At 37.3% G+C, this 17,481-nt stretch overlaps 1 protein-coding gene across 1 annotated transcript; it reads left to right on the top strand.

The window, feature by feature from the left end:
* The first annotated feature begins 10,234 nt into the window (after positions 1–10,234).
* LOC136066175 (MYB-like transcription factor ETC3) lies at positions 10,235–11,333 on the top strand. The gene is made up of 3 exons (XM_065770056.1): positions 10,235–10,468; positions 10,993–11,077; positions 11,164–11,333. Exons 1-3 carry the CDS (start codon positions 10,399–10,401, stop codon positions 11,249–11,251), a joined length of 243 nt encoding a protein of 80 aa, XP_065626128.1. The 5' UTR covers positions 10,235–10,398; the 3' UTR covers positions 11,252–11,333.
* The last annotated feature ends 6,148 nt before the right edge of the window (positions 11,334–17,481 follow it).

Here is a 17,481-nt window from a genome sequence, read left to right as displayed (position 1 = left end):
CATGTCAAAAGTACTCTACAGGGTCACCAAGTACATGAATGCTAAAGACGCATTACTGGCTCAGGAGGAAAAGCCTAGGAAAAGGGAGCGACAGGAAGACATAAGGTAGGACCAAGGGCGGAAGATGCCAAGAACAGGAGACCGAAGAGATGAAAGGTGCTCTAAGCCCCCGGGAGGGAGATTTACAAGCTTCACCCCATTAACTGCCCCGATAGACCAAGTCTTAATGCAAATCAAGGACGAGGGGGCCCTAACCTTTCCCGAAAAACTGAAGGGAGATCTAACAAGCAATCTAAAGACAAATATTGCCGCTTCCACCATGACCACGGTCATGACACAACCGATTGCTATGGCCTGAAGTAACATATTGAGGCCTTTATTAGGCAAAGGAAATTGCAGAAGTTCATCAGTAAAGAGAGAGCAAATCCACCTCCTCAAGAGCAGCCCACCCGACGGAATAATGAGCGTCTTAGACCCCTCGTTGGATACATAAGAATGATTGTAGGGGGAACAGCAACCACTGGGTCGTCCAAAAAGGCCTGGAAGACTTACCTTAGGATGGTCCACAACGTCCAACTGGCGGGATCCATGCCAAAGATAGCGCGAAAAGAAAGCCCTATCATCGGGTTCTCGGAAGAAGATGCACGACGTCTTCACCACCCATATGACGATGCGCTTGTTGTCAGCATACGTGTGGGAGACTACAATATGCACCAGGTGTTGGTCGACAATGGCAGCTCAGTAGACATCCTATACTACCCGACATTCCAGCAAATGAGGATTGACAGAGAACGGTTGATACCAACGAACGCTCCGCTGGTTGGTTTCGGAGGAATAAAGGTATTTCCATTAGGTGCAGTCACACTTTCGGTAACAGTAGGCGATTATCCCTAGCAGATCACTAAGGATATGACATTCCTTATGGTCGACTGTTCGTCCGCTTATAATGCTATCCTCGGACAACCCACCCTTAACTCATGGAAGGCGACGACATCAACATACCACCTAATGATCAAGTTCCCTACGGATTATGGGGTCGGCGAGTTACAAGGAAATCAAGTGGTCGCGTGCGAATGCTACATTGCCATGCTAGAGATAGAAGACCACCAGCAGACCATGTGTATAGAAGAGTAACAGACCATTGCGGAGCTTGTTGAAGAACTAGAAGAGGTAACCCTTGATGAATCAAGACTTGAACAAACGACTAGAATGGGGATATTGGCCAGCTGGCCAATTCGTCAAGCCCTCACAGCATTCCTTAGGATGAACCAGGACGTATTCACGTGGAGCCACGAGGACATGCCCGGGATTGATCCCTTAATCATAGTTCACAAGTTAAATGTGAACCCCGCATCCTCACTTATCTGATAGAAAAAGCGGGTGTTCGCTTAAAAGCGAGACAAAGCGATAGCAGAAGAGGTTAAGAAGTTACTGGAAGCGGGTTTCATTCGAGAAGAATACTACCCTGACTGGTTAGCAAACGCAGTTATGGTCAAGAAGGCTAACGGGAAGTGACGAATATGTGTTAATTTCACGTATCTTAACAGGGCTTGCCTAAAGGATAGCTACCCATTCCCTGAGATAGATACCTTGGTAGACTCGACGGCAAGACACCAGCTCCTGAGCTTCATGGATGCCTTTTTGGGCTACAATCAAATCAAGATAGAGGAGGATGATCAAGAGAAAACCTCCTTTATCACTAGCCAAAGACTCTTTTGCTACAAGGTGATGCCGTTTGAGCTCAAGAATGCATGGGCAACGTACCAAAGACCGATGAACAAAATGTCCGCGCACTAGATTGGGAAGAACGTACAAGTTTATGTTGATGACATGTTAGTGAAAAGCCTGTGAGAAGATGACCACCTAGATGACCTTTGGGAGACCTTCGACACCCTCTGGTTATATAACATGAAGCTAAACCTAAACAAGTGCATATTCAGAGTAACGGCGGGGAAATTCTTGGGCTTCATGGTATCCCAAAAAGGCATAGAGGTTAACCCGGAGAAGATACGGGCTATAATGGAGTTAAAACCACCCAGGACGGACAAAGAGGTGCAAAGCTTGAATGGAAAAATTGCAGCCTTGAACAGGTTCGTCCCGAAAGTAACGAACAAATGTCTACCCTTCTTCCGCACTCTGAGAAAATCCTTCGAGTGGATAGACAAATGCTAGAAGGCCTTTGAAGATTTGAAGAAATACCTTTCATCTCTGCCATTGCTTAGCCTATCCAAACCGGGGGAAAAACTTTACCTCTACTTAGCAATTTCGCAAGTAGCGGTCAACGCGGCCTTGACAAGAGAAGAAGATGGATCTCAAAGACTTGTCTACTTTATAAGCCGAGTGTTCTAAGGAGTAGAAGAGAGGTACACCCAAGTGGAGAAATTGGCCTTCGCACTTGTAACTGCGGCACGAAAGCTCAAACCGTACTTCCAGGCGTATACCATCATAGTCCTAATGGATCAGCCCCTGAGAAGAGCCATGAGTAGACCTGAGGCTGCTGGACGGATGGCTTTATGGGTAGTAGAGCTGAGTGAATTTGATATATAGTACCGCCCATGAACAGCAAGGGCAAGCTGTGGCTAACGTCATCGCCAAATTTGCTCAATTGGAAGGCAAGGGGGTTAGAAATCGCTACATAATGGAGCATCCACATGGACAGATTTTCCAATAGATGAGCAAGAGGGGTTGGTGTGGTAATCCAAACGCTAGAGGGGGATAAGATCGATTGCATGATCCAATTGGACTTCCCCACGACCAACAACGAGGCCGAGTATGAAGCTTTAGTGGCTGGGCTAGACCTCGCAAAGGCAGCATGTGCTGAAAACGTGGTCGTGCATTGTGATTCTCAAGTGGTAACAAGTCAGATTAATGGCGGCTACGAGTGCAAGACTGAAAGGATGAAGAGGTATCTGGAAGAGGTGAAGAAATGAATCAGTAGCCTTGAAGTCAGATTCGTTCAAATCCCAAGGGAGGAGAACGAATGTGTCGACCGTCTAGCAAAAGCGGCCTCAGCAGAATTTATATGTGTCCCCAAACAGGTATTGTCATTTGTTGAAATCTCCTCACTTATTGATGATGAAACAAATGTACAGGAAGTAGTTTTTGAAAGTAATTGGACTACGCCATTGATATCCTACTTGAGAATTGGCATGTTACCAGACGAGAAAGACGCCGCTAGGAAGTTGAAGGTCCAAGCATCACGATTTGTGCTGATAAGAGATGTCTTATACAAAAGAGGATTCTCTCGACCGTACCTAAGGTGTTTAAGCCATGAGGAAGCGAATTACGTAATGAGAGAAGTCCACGAGGGTATCTGCGGAAACCACTTGAGGGCACGGTCATTAGTACACAAGTTGATCCGAGTAGGATACTATTGGCCTACAATGTTGAAAGACACACAAGCTTATGTCAAGACCTGAGACAAGTGTCAAAGGTTCAGTAATTTCATCAGACAACTGTCCAAATAGCTGACCCCCATGACGGCCCCCTGGCCATTCGCTCAATGGGGACTAGATATCATAGGCCCCTTCCCAACAGTAGTTAGGTAGCTAAGATTTCTAGTAGTTGGAATCAACTACTTCACTAAGTGGGTGGAAGCAGAAGCCCTAGCCACTATCACACAGAAGAACATTAGAAGTTTTGTTTGGAAAACTATAATCTGCAGGTACGGAATACCCAGAGTGCTTGTCTCTGACAATGGAAAGCAATTCGACAACAGTGCTTTTAGGGGCTTTTGTTTGGAGTTGGATATCAAGAGTCACTACTCGTCACCTGCACACCCACAGGCCAATGGACAAGTTGAAGTCATGAACCGATCCTTACTCAAGATCATTAAGACCTGACTCAAGGGGGCAAAGGGCATCTGGCTAGATGAGCTACCAAGCGTTCTGTACGCATATCGAACCACAGCAAGAACACCCACTGGAGAAACGCCATTTCGGCTGGCGTACGGAACTGATGCTATCATCCTAGCAGAAGTAGGGCTCACAGGCTATCGAGTGGGAACTATGACAAGGACAAGAACAAAGAGGCCATGCGTCTTCAGCTCGACTTGGTGGACGAAGTACGGGCGACGACAGAGCAAAGGTTGGCGTGATATTAGAATCTCATGGCGAAACACTACAACTCCAATGTCAGGCGTAGAGACTTTCAGGTTGAGATCTTGTACTACGGAAGGTAATGGGCGCTACTAGAGATTCTTCGCAAGGAAAGCTTGGCTCTAATTGGGAAGGACCTTATAGGATTGCATTGTGGCAGAGAAAGGGCACCTCCCACCTCGAGACACTGGACGGACAAAAGCTGCAACACCCATGGAACACGGAGTACCTACGGAAATATTACCAGTAGAGACAATATGAAGAACAACAACGCTGACCAATTTTCTAGTTTATTTAGTTTTATTACAATTACTAGTTTTAATTAGACTGCTAGTTTTACTTAGACAATTTTTTGCTACAATATGAATCTTTTTAAGTCCAAAGGGGTAGGTACTGTTCTACAAATGCATGGTTTTTTAGTTAATAAAAGGAATATTCAGACACAACTATGTTTTTCTACCTGGAAATTCTTACAAAGTCCAAAAAGTGGACGAACTAAAGTCCACAAACTAGACGGATCATCCTAAGAGGATGAAAATTCTTACAAAGTCCAAAAAGTAGACGAACTAAAGTCCACAAACTAGACGGATCATCCCAATAGGATGAAATTTTTTTACAAAGTCCACAAATTGCTGGACGGATCATCCCAAGAGGATGAAAATTCTCACAAAGTCCAAAAAGTAGACGAGTTTAAACTAAAATCTACAAATTGGACAGATTATCCCAAGAGGATGAAAATTCTTACAAAGTCCAAAAAGTAGACGGGTATAAACTAAAAGTCCACAAAGTGGACGTATCATCCAAAGAGGATGAAAATTCTTATCAAGTCCAAAAAAGGGATAAACTAAGTCCACAAAGTGGACGGATCATCCCAAAATGGTGGAAATAAGAGTCCAATAGCGGATGGATATAAACTAATGTTTATTAAGGAGGACGGCTATCTCAGGAGGATAGGATGGACTTAATTAAAGCCCATTAAAACAAAGTGGACGTATGTATTCCACGAACGAAATATCAAACAAGTCGTCATAGTAGACGGATTAAACCAAAATAGCAAGAAAGTTAAACAGATACTAAAAGGCCCTCATAGGAAAATGTCTACATTATCCAAAAAATATGACGGAGGGATCATAAATTGTTCTCCAAATATTCTTACATACAAAAAGAAAAAAAAAAAAATACTACTCCTTTGGAGGGTCGTCATTTTTCTCTATCACATTAACAACAACCATAGACTGACGAGTTTCATCCTGGACGGTCTGAGCTTGGACTTGAGGAGCTGACTCTTTGTCACCAGCTGTGTCGTCAGCAAAGAGGCCCTCTGTGCTGTTAGAGGTGATGGGTTGTGTGGTGGTCTGAGCTTGGTCGTCAATATTGAGCATAAAGAAGTCAAGATCAGGATAAGCATTCTTGGCTTGATGGACGGCATCATCAAATCCGTCTGCATAAGAACCAGCAAGCTCCTTAATGAGGGCGTCAGAGTAATGGTACTCTTGCACAGCAACATCCTTTGCCAAAAGGAGCTGGTCCTTATCATTACTGATCTCTTTCTCCTTATCCTTTAGGACTTGCTTCAGCTCCTCCATCTGTCTAGAAAACTCATCCCTAGCCTACTTCGTTGCGACGAGCTTCTTCTCCTGGGTCACCTTCCAGGCTTTCAGTTCAATCAGCTCATCCTCCGTCGACCTGGCCGTTGCACAGACACGATCCAGTGCCGTCTCATGATTTAGACACCATCCCATTAACCCCTTCATCATGACCATGGCCTGAGAAATGGGAATGAAGTAGTGTCAAACAAAACAAAGAGATATGGACAGATGAAATGATAACAGAAGAATTACCTGAGCGATGCTAAAAAGCCTCGTCTCCCCCATCGCCTCTGTCAAATGATTGCTTAAGTCCTCATAATTTTCAGAAGTTATGATGGACGAAAGCCTCTCCAATGCATGTTTGGGGTCCTCCTAAAAGAGGACGGGTGGCCTCTCCTGCTGGGTGGACGGGCCTATCATTAAGCCCTTTCCTGCTCTGTGCTTCGCAGGAGTGACCTTCTTCGTACCCTCGGCCATTATCCCTACAACGGGCTCCAAAGGGACCTTGGGTTTCTTGGGAGGACAGTTCCCTTTGGACGGCTGTTTCCTTTTTGTGGACGGGTTGCTTGAGCTCACCCCTTTTGGGTCCATATTGCCGACCTTCTTGTTCTTGGCAGCCTGGGCCTTAATCATTGCCTTCCCCTTAGCGTCTTCCATTTCTGTAATGGTGGACGGATGAAATTAATTACCAAGATAAAAAATCAAAACCGTTCAAACAGAATGAAGACGACGGACTCACGTTGGCGTATTCTTGCATCGTATTTGATGGTTGCTGGCGTTGGAACGGGTTTGTCACAATACCAATGGATTGTATCTAGTGTGATTAATTTAGCCCAAGTACTTTCCTCTGGCTTGGTCTTGGCAAATTTTTTTTCAAGAAAATTGTACTCCTTAAGCTCAACTTGTGGACGTTGTCGGACTGTAAAAAAGAAGATGGTTAAAAGTATTGAAGAAATTATAATAAACAGAACGGTTATGTAAAGGCTTCACACACTAAGACGGGTGCGTACTGGACGGAGGCAATATGCCTCATATCGTATCGACGGGCATATGTTCCATGTCCCCTGGACGACACATCCACTTGTCACCCTCTAGGAAGAAATAATGACTTTTCTAGTCCCTATTGGAGTCTGGGGTTTCAAATATAACCTTCAACAATGGACTCCTAGGTACAAAAATATATATCCCCTTTGATTTGTCTATCTAATCTGGACGGTAACAGTGAAGGAATTCTCGCATCGTCAGCCTCCTAGCACCATTCGACATAGCACCGTACAGGACCTCCATAGCTATGAAGACCCTCCAGGCGTTTGGGGATATTTGGTTGATGGACAGGCACAGGTATCGAAGAAGCTCACGGTGAAGGGAGTTTAGTGGAAACCTAAGTCCTGCCTTCAGCATCTATTCATACACCTCGACGCCTTCTACCCCTTTATAGTAGCATTTCTCTGATTTATAGGGTAGACGGATGGGGATGTTGTCTGGAATTTGGTAGTTAGCCCTAAGTGTGTTGAAGTGTTTCTCCTTGATGGAAGATGTAAAAATGTTCACCATCCACTCCGGTAGCATGATGAACTTCCTAAGTCCATCAACACCTACGACGGACTTTATTGGTTGTTCCTTGCCGTCATCAGAACCCTTTTCTGGGTCGGTCATCTCCATATCCTCATTTGTTGAGGACGGGGAAGAGGCAGACAGACTCCTCTCTTCACTTAAACTATCTTGGTCTTTGTGACCTGAGGGGTATACTTCCTCGTAATTCGCCCTGTCACGGATGACTGACTGGTTACTTGATGCACTAGACATTGCCTACACGTGACAACAAAACCTAAGACTCTGACGGGTCTAAAAGGAGTGACGAGTGTATAAAGTCTAGAAAAATAAAAAGATTATATGTGACGGTAAAAGAGACCTAAAAAGAGAGTACTTACCAAGTTAGTAAGTGAACGGATGAAGAGCGTTGATGACAGATGCAGCAACTGAATGGAGTGGTCTCTAACAAGGTTGACAGAAGCGCTTTGATAGTGTGTTTCGGCAGAGAATAGAGAAATGAGAGGAGAAGAGTGTGGTACTTATAGAGGAAGTGCATGGAAGACGAAGTGACGCCTCGATCCAAGATAATATCCAGTGGAAAAGTGACACGTGTCATGTGACATAAATGCCTTCCAGACAACCTGTCAGGAGGCACAGTTCACAGAATCCATATTGAAACTGTCTATCCATAGGCCTTTGAACCGTCATCCCTTGAACCTTGAACTGTCACTCCACGAGTCCTTCCTTTAAAAGATGACGGACCCATGGAGTGAGGGGGCAACTGAAGAGGGTAAAAACCTAGGCTGACGGATCGCTATGAAATGGGCCTAACGGGTCAGGATCCGCGGGCCGATTGAGGACAGGTCCAGCAGGTGTGTGCTCTGTTATGGACGAATCTTGCGTGAATGGGTGCAACATGGACGGATCGAGTGCCCCCATGGCAGACAAAAACCCTAGATGGGAAATATTTGCGACACACATTTAGTCACCATAGAATCCCAAGATAAATGGAATCCTAGCACAAAGAGGATACCGGAAGATACGCGTATTAATGAAGATCTTCTTTATAAGGAAATGTCTTGTCCATCACGTTTGAGATTATTTGAAGAGGGTCAACCTTCTACTATAAAAGCCTCAATACCCTCACTGATCAAGGTACGCATAATTTACCCTTCTTTAGCACTCTAGAGTTGAGAGAAGTTTTAACTTGACTTTCGGAGGGTATTTAGCCAGCACCACATCAGTGCTTTCTGTCAAGTCTTCTCTTTTTGTTATGCAGGTGTTATTTCGAGTGTGCGAGTATCGTATGGTCCACTGGTAATTTTCTCGGCATCATCACTTTGTTTTCACAATAGGTTATAACTAAACTATATATATATATAAAGGTTATATCTAAACTAATTACAACGTGTCCGGTTCTTCACCCTTTATATCTCTAACAAATAAAAATTATTCTGATTCTAATATGAATATATTTTAGTTAAAAACGACGTGCCAAAGATTGTTCAATTTATCTTTTATTTCTATGGTTTGCTTTAACCGCATGCTTCATCTCGGGCCCTTATTTTTCCTGCGACAAAAGAGATTGTGGCGTAAAGTTAAACACTTAATGAGAATATTGACCATCCACCATGGGACATAATGATGTTTAAAGGTCCCAAAAGCAACATAGTGCTCATGCCATCTTTGACCTATTTGATTGTTTCAAGGAAATTTGATAGTGGAGAGAGTATCAAATTCTTTGCATGCCTCGAAAATTAAAAATAATTTTGTGTGGGCATAACTAAGACAGACATCATGCAGAGCCGGCTGAATGCTAGAGCAAGAAATGCGGTTGGCTCCATGTTAAAAAAAAGCTCTCAAATCTTAATCAATAGGATTATTTATAATTAATAAATAAAATAATTTTTTTACTATATGAAAAATAAATAAATTAAAAAATAGAAAAATGCAACGTTCACAATATTTTTTATAACACTTTTACAACTAGTGTTAAATAGTAAGTTATTATTGATGGCAAAAAATAATTATAGTGATATTTTCAAATAGGAAACAAAAAGTAACTTAAAACCTAAGATTTGTTGTAAAAAATATTGAGAATTTTGTACTTCTAAAAAGAAAAGAATAATAATAAGAATTGAGTTAGTAAACTTTTTACTAGTTTTCATATAAGTCTACCACTAACACCGCTTTTTTTATGTACCACTATCAATTTGCCACATCAACAAGTATGAAAAATTTTGTCAAACTTTTTCTATCTATAAAATTTCTAAAAAAAAATTCTACATAATTCATATTAATTAGTAGTAATTTTGCATCTAATACAAGATAATCAATTTTCATCTTAGGCCCTTAAATGCATCAAGCCGTCCCGACATCATGAGAATAAAAGCACAAAAAAAAAAAAAATCTGGAAGAAAGTATATTCTACATATTGAAGATAATTATTTGACGATGATTGGATAACATATATATAAATAGGAAATTCATTATGGACCAGCAAATGTAATGAGTACTACAAGAAGAAATGAAACCTCTTCAAAATCTGAAAGTACATTACAACATCATCAAAAAAACGAAACTTAGGTGATCATGTGTACGGTTTGAATGGAATTTATGTCTGATACAAGTTTTATTTCAATTGGAAGACTGAATAAGCTAAGTTGAAGAAAACTTAAAGAACCTAGCTATCCCCTATTTTCTAGCTTTGCTTTTGGTTTTTAAATAATACAAACAAGGACTTTATGATCACAAGCTAAACAGAGTCATGTCTAATCCAAATTAATGTCTTAACATAGGTGTCTCAACTCTAAAGCACATTATAATTAAATAATATTTTTGGAGTTTGGACTATATGTACAATTATAATCTTTTTTGCACATGATATAAAACTCGTAGCTATATTCCCTAAGGAATTGAGTATGTTCTGAATGCTCTAATACAGTGTTTGTTAAATAAATCACTTCAGTCACCAAACACAGCGACCCTTGCCAACTAACATTCTACGCCTACTATGTTCCTTTTTTTTTCCCACCTTCCATTCTTCACTTGAGGACTTTCTCTCTAGGGCTCAGTATTTAAGAGCCACCGCTAAACCTAAATATCCCCCATAGCTTCTTCTTACTGACAACTAAAGTCCTAAATTCTCTCTATAACTATCTTTCTGTTCAGCATAAAATATGGCTTCCTTGGATCACTCTACTTCTACTGATACCGATGATACTACTACTACTACTTTGGACTCTAAAGGTGACCCCTCCATTCAATGTCAATAATGTCCTTGTCTTTTTCATTTTTGTTTTTTTTAATAAATTAAAAGTTAATATCAATAAGGCTAGCTATGAGTATTAGTTGTATAACCCATAATGTAAAAATTTGAAAAAGTTAAGACTCGTCATTATGTCTTCAGTTTATCATTCTTTTGCTTGTTTTTTTGTCTTGTCTCTTATGGAGTTTATGCTTTTCATGGAAAGTAAATTTCTATGCACCCATTTCAATACTGATGGCCATTCTGCTTTGGTATCCATTATAAATCTTCTTTTGAGGAATAATAATATTACTACTAAATTTCTTTTGATGTTTTGGGGTTGAAAAAAAAAAATGAAACTTGTTTGTAATTAAAAAAAGCTTTTCCTTAATACCTAGATATTAACTGGTTTGATAGTTTTGTTTCTCTTTTTGTGTTCTTTTCTCTCCACGGATACTAAATAGTAAATATATGCCCATAAATGCCTGTGTTTTCTCATTTAGACCACTGTACTAATTTGCTGCAGAAGGTAAGAATAAAGAGACTGAGCTACAATTCTCATATGATGAAGAGACACTAGTTATAAGAATGTTTAATCTTGTTGGTGAGAGGTACACGCACATACTCTCTCTCTCTCTGTTATTCTTTTCTTATTTTATTGTACTAATTAATATTGCATGTGGCTTAAATTACACAGATGGTCTCTAATTGCTGGTAGAATCCCTGGAAGAACAGCTGAGGAAATTGAGAAATACTGGAATTCAAGATACTCCACAAGCGAATGATATATCTTTAAGATATTTATAAAAAGAAAAAAAGAAAAAAAGTGTTTTATTGTGATCAATAAAAATTGGATGTCCTTCGGAACTTTGGAGTTAGATATGGTTTTTATTTATTTATTACTATTATAAACGTCTTGTAACATATATATTAAATTTTGTGATTATTATCAACTCTCTTTTTTTTTTTTTTTTTTTTAAAAAAAAAAAAAAAAAAAAAACTTTTTTCTGGGTCTGTTTTCTTTGCTAGAAGAAAATAATTTTATTTCTTAAGTGACATATAATGGATGAGATAGGTTGAAGTAGGGTTTGGATTATAATCTTGAAAAGTAATGCTAATACATACACTTCTTTTCTATCTCATCCATTCCACACACATATGTAGAGAGAATCAAATAAATGTATTTGAAAGGAAGGTTCTCTTAATCTGTCCTAAAAATTTATAAAAATTTTAGTACTAATTATTTTAGAATAATACTATGAATACCATAAATTTTATGGCATTGTGCTTATAATTAGACTGATATGTTACAAATCATATATGGTTGAAGCCCACTAATTACATTTATTATCACATTAATTTGTAAGTTTTATGTAACAAAACTTATAATACCTTTAACGTTTTATGTAATCAATGACACTCAATGCTAAACAAGATAATTAATCACATTACGAGACTAGCTACAGTGACTTTTTTTTTTGGGGGAGAATAGCTACAGTGACACTCTTAATTATAAGAGAAAGCAATCATAATGAATCTGTAAGTCACGTAAGTAGTGGTTTAAAGATCAAAAAATTCAATACGAGGAAATGAGTGCAAATAGTTTTTATTATTAGTAAATAATTATTTTTAAACGGTTAGTGAGAGTTATGGATGAAAGCATTAGGGGTGAGAGTAAATGTGGATGGATGAAAATGATCAAAATAAAACTTGCCTGACGAAAATAAAACCAAACTAAAATGGCGTAATTTATATTTTAATTTATATTCAATTAATATATAATTTGTTTTATCATCACTTATATGATAATATATACCAAATCTAATAAAATATTTCAACTAGAATTATATTTACAATATCTACAATCAAATTGATGATTTTGTAATTAACATGTAATATAACTACATAAGTGAAGAGTTGATTTTGTATGAGACTGGAGTATGGATGGATACATTATTATTTTTTTTATCGCACTTAGAGTCTATTTGGGATCCACTTATTTTGCTGAAACTAAAATTTTTTTGTTAAAAGTATTGTAGATAAATGTAAAAGTTAGCTGAAATAGTATAATGAGATCAATGAATAGTACCAAAAAGTTGAGACTCATAAATAGTAACAAAATAAGCTGAATAGTAAAATAAATTAGAAAAAATAATTTTTGCCAAATACACACTTAAAAGGTTATGTTCATTTTTGTTGTGGACCTTGTGTTTCTCTAAATTAAAGATTGTCATGGATGAAAACCGTTAAAATAAGAGTTGAAGATATATATATATGATTTAATCAAAGAAAAATAATTAATTAAGAGGGCAAAAAAGGACTAATTTTAAAAAACATACTCGTGTTGTAAACTAGCTTATTCTCCTAAAATAAAAATACTAATTACAAAGCTATATTTTGTCTTGTTGTGCTCAATAAAATCTGATCCACTCGATTAAATTCATGTGTTTATGAATGGAAGATACGTGTCAATACATTGATTCAATACGATTGTGCATCCTATCGATAAACATACTCAATTATGATATATATATATATATATTAGAGAAATTTTATATCCACAATACGTTTACAATAAATCTTATATGACAGGTTGAGCATTCCCAATACACCCATAATTCAATATGTGTTGTACACAGATACCGTAAGGTATATACTAACAACCATGCCAAAAATAAATAAATAAAATTCACAATTAGTGGATGTTCTATCACTATATTGATATAGCTTACAACCAATTAGGTCGAAAAACTTCAAAAATTACCATCAAAATACTATCTTCTCATAAAAATAAAAATAAAAACAAAAACTATCTTCAACGAAAAATAACTCTAATTCTTCAAATTCTGTCATAGGTTCATTTCTCGACCTTGCTACTTTCTTATTTTTAGAGTTTCTTCTTCAACGTCAACTTGTAGTTTTGGATCTTCAAACCTTTATATTGATATCTTCTTTTTTAACTGTTGCACATAAAACTCGTATTGATCGATATATTAAAATGTCATCATTTTATCTTTTTCCCGATCATAAATATAAGGAAAAAAAATTGCTTTGTCAATGACCTCGTTCTAGTACATATGAATGAATTTACTTAGAGTATTAGCATTGGGGAATGCTAATGCCAAATCTAAGGAAAATTTGGAATTTTAAGCCCCAAAACTATCTGCATTGGAGAGTGCTAAACAGCAGTATTGCAAATTTTTTTGCAATACTGCTACAATGCAATTCCAAACATAGAATTATACTGTAACAAGTATTGTAAAAAAATAATAATATTTTATTATGTAAAGAGAGAAGATAGATAGGAGAGAAAAGATATAATTTTGAGATATATTATTTTATTATGTAGATATATTATTTTAATAAGTAAAAGAGGGAAGTAGAAGTTTAAGATGTAGAGGTATTGTAAAATGGTATGGTATAATGATAAAGTAGCTTTTTAGAATTGTAAAATAGAGTAGCATTGAAATTTTCCAATACTAATGCTTACCCCCTTGAATTCTATATATATAGTATTGCATCTCATCCTACCAATTTGCAACATTAGCTTTCGAGATTATCGAGAACCTTTCAAAACTAAACAACCAATTAAGTTTAAGAATAGTATTTCAACCTAACTTTCCATCGAAGTATGGAATCTTATCACAAGCATGAGTGCACATGACGTACAAGTTGGCTTGATCTTTCCATGATTATTTCTACTATTATCATGATTCTTATAGGCACTTGGTCTTAAATCGATTAGAATGTCATCTTATAGAGATCTCTATATTCATTCTTGGCGTATATAGTACAGATGAGCCTACGTTTCACAATCAATGCCAATAATTGTGATTAATTGTCTTCAAGACTTCAACTTAATTTGTCACCTTATTAGAACACTAACGAAATCTTATATATATATATATATATCAACTGATAAAATAAAAAATAAAAAAAGAACAAAAACGAAAATTTCAATCTCATTCTAGTTAGATACAAATCCATAAATCTGATTACAAGAAACTCTAATTATGATGAGCCATTTTGGGGTAAATTTTGATGAGTCTATTACTTCCTAGGGTCATCACAAATAATATTAAACCCAACATATTAGATATTGTGTTAGGGTACTACATAGTGTGAGCCTTAAATAGTACGTTTAAGATTTAAGAATGGGAAAATTATGATATCTCATATTATAGATTTTATTATAATATTAAATTGTATAAGTGTATGTTGCACAGGAATGTCTTGAATCTCATAGCAAACATTTACAGAGTTGATCTTAGTTGTACAAGCGATTACAAGTAGTACCTATTGTATTGCACAAATGTGGAGTATTGTACAAATATGACTAGTGCTTCATTAAGTTGTAAAATAATAATAATAATAATACACACACACACACACACATATATATATATATATATTTATCTATATAATGACCACACTTACATTAGAAAAATCAAGGAAATTAAAAAAAAAAAAAAAAAAAATGGAGCATCCCCTAAACATACCTCAGCTCTTACCACATCTTGAGCATACCTAGCTAGCTAGCTTATAGGCTGCTGTGTTCCCTTGCCTATCTACATATGGGATAGACCATGCAATTGCATAAAGCTCTGAATGCATTCCTTACTTCGTCAAGCATGTCACCAACTATGGAGAAATCAGGTTCATTCTCTGTGAGTGCTTTTATTGTTGTTAGCGAGCCTCCTTTGATAATCACATTTTATATATTGACATTCTTGGGAAAAGAGATGGCTTGGATAATTGGATTACTGTTTCTGCCTCAATAATTTCTTTGACTACATTGACAAATAACCATCTTCTCTCTTGTACTCAACATAACTATTAGCTCACTCTTGTCACATTCTGAATTATCACACCTACACCTACTTCACTAGTGTCCTCAAAATTTAGAAATAACCTCATCGATATTCATCTTGTATAAATTGGTTGGAGGCAACAAACAATAGTGTCCTTAAAAAGAGCCCTCGAAGTGGAGTTCAAATGATAATCTAATGGAAATGACATCTTTTGTAGTATCTTATGTTTGTGATTCGAACCTCACTTTCCCTCTCTCTTATTATATCTTCCTATAAATAAATAAATAAGAGTTTTAGTGGTCTAATTATACTCATTTAGGAGTTCGCACCTACACCTACTTCAGTATTGTCCTTAAACTTTTAAAATAGCTTTAGCGATATTCCTATTATTAAAATCAATTGGAGGCAAAACCCATTAGTGTCTTTAAAAAGAGCCCTCGAGATGGAGTTTAAATGATAATCCAATGGTAATGACATTTTTTGTGGTATCTTATGTTTGTGATTCGAACCTCACCTCTCCCCTCCCTTATTATCTTCCAATAAATAAATAAGAGTTTTGGTGGCTTGATTATACTCATTTAGGAGTTCTCTCTCATTCTTCTACAATGACAACTGGCCCCTTTCATTTCCTTTGAATCCTTGAGTAATTATTTTTGTTTCATATATTCCATGTCGTAACAGAGAAAGCTCCAGGTCCATTCCTTGCCTGTGATCCAGAACTTCCCACTCCAAAACTACCATATCCATGCTATTTGAGATTAGTCCAAGGTTTAAAATAGACAAAACCAAAAGTGAAGGAGTTACACTGTTCCTCCTTAAACGTTCACCGACTTCTAAAGATAAGCCTGAGAACCTTGTAGAAATATATGTACTTGAAGACACCTAAGTTTGTTTCTGGTGATTCCTTAAAAGTTTGTCTTCTTTATACTCCATTCTTTCTATATATATATATAGAGAGAGTAACATTCTTTTGTAGTAGACGACGAATAATAATACAAGTCTTTCTTCCATTCTCTCTTCATTTTCACCTTGTTTTTGTATTTGGTATTAGAGCCTCCTACCTATTTACATATACACTGAAACACTACTATTCTTGTGAGTTCTATGAAGTATCTAAAGTCCTCCCCCCACCACCCCACCCCCAAAAAAAAAAAAAAAAAAAAAAAAAAAAAAACATAACTATCATGTTGCAAGATTAACATCCCAATTGAAAAAAATTATATCAATGTCCCTCCCCCCCCCCCCCATCATCTAACCTAGATGTTAAAATCAGACGGATATTGTGCAATTACAAAAAATACCCTTATTGGTTGTAATGATTAATGAAGATCATAATTTTTGTTCAATTTAACTCTCAATTAATACAATATAGTGCGTACTAATATAATTCACTTAAATTAGGATGTCAATCAATAAAATGTTAGTTTTGGGGAGACAAAATAAATAGGGTAAAAAAAGTGCAATTCGTCACCCAAAAAAAAAAAAAAAATAGCATTGCTATTTAAACCATTATGGATGAAACTTTTACAGCTTGGTTACTCTTTGATCACAAGAGCACAAAATAGAAGGTAGCAAATTTGGTGGTAACTATCATTTTGCACGAATGCTTGTACAGAAGTGTCATTTGCCCATGCTTGTAAAAAATGGCGAATTTACCAGGACAGGAGCTAAAAGTCGCTGCCTACGGAGAAATTCAATAACATTGAGAAATTTTTATTTACATTAACAATAAGCATGGAGATTCATTCTCTTTGAGTGGGCAGGAGATCATCAGTTGGACCAATAATTCTCTTGCATCTATATTGTGTGAACCATATGTTGTGAGAAAGATGATGCACTATATATTTGAAGCATTTTCCTATCTCAAATGTGGCAGGAGTGCTGGTGCACCCTAATTGAATAGCCACAGTAACTCCAATCCCAGAAATCCATCAGGGAACCACACCATGTCTCAGCAATTTCTGGCAACTAGCAGTCAAGCTTCTTTCAGTGCAAGCCAAAGTGCTCTCACCAATTGGTCCAGATGAGATTCGCTACGAGTACATCTCAGAGAGTCAATAGTTACTCTGTCTTTACACGCTTAGAATGGCTTTGCCTCATCCAATCAGTGCATTCCTCCGCAGTTCCATAGGGATGGGCAAGTTGCCACGCAAGCAATTTTGTTGCTGCCATTTAATGAATGAATTTAGCGTCACCAGCAATTA

The sequence above is a fragment of the Quercus suber genome, unplaced genomic scaffold (assembly GCF_002906115.3).
Source record: "Quercus suber isolate HL8 unplaced genomic scaffold, Cork oak 2.0 scaffold_167, whole genome shotgun sequence".
NCBI classification, from domain to species: Eukaryota; Viridiplantae; Streptophyta; class Magnoliopsida; order Fagales; family Fagaceae; genus Quercus; species Quercus suber.
Note: the sequence above shows the minus strand (reverse complement) of the source record. Positions and strands in the feature narration are given on the sequence as shown.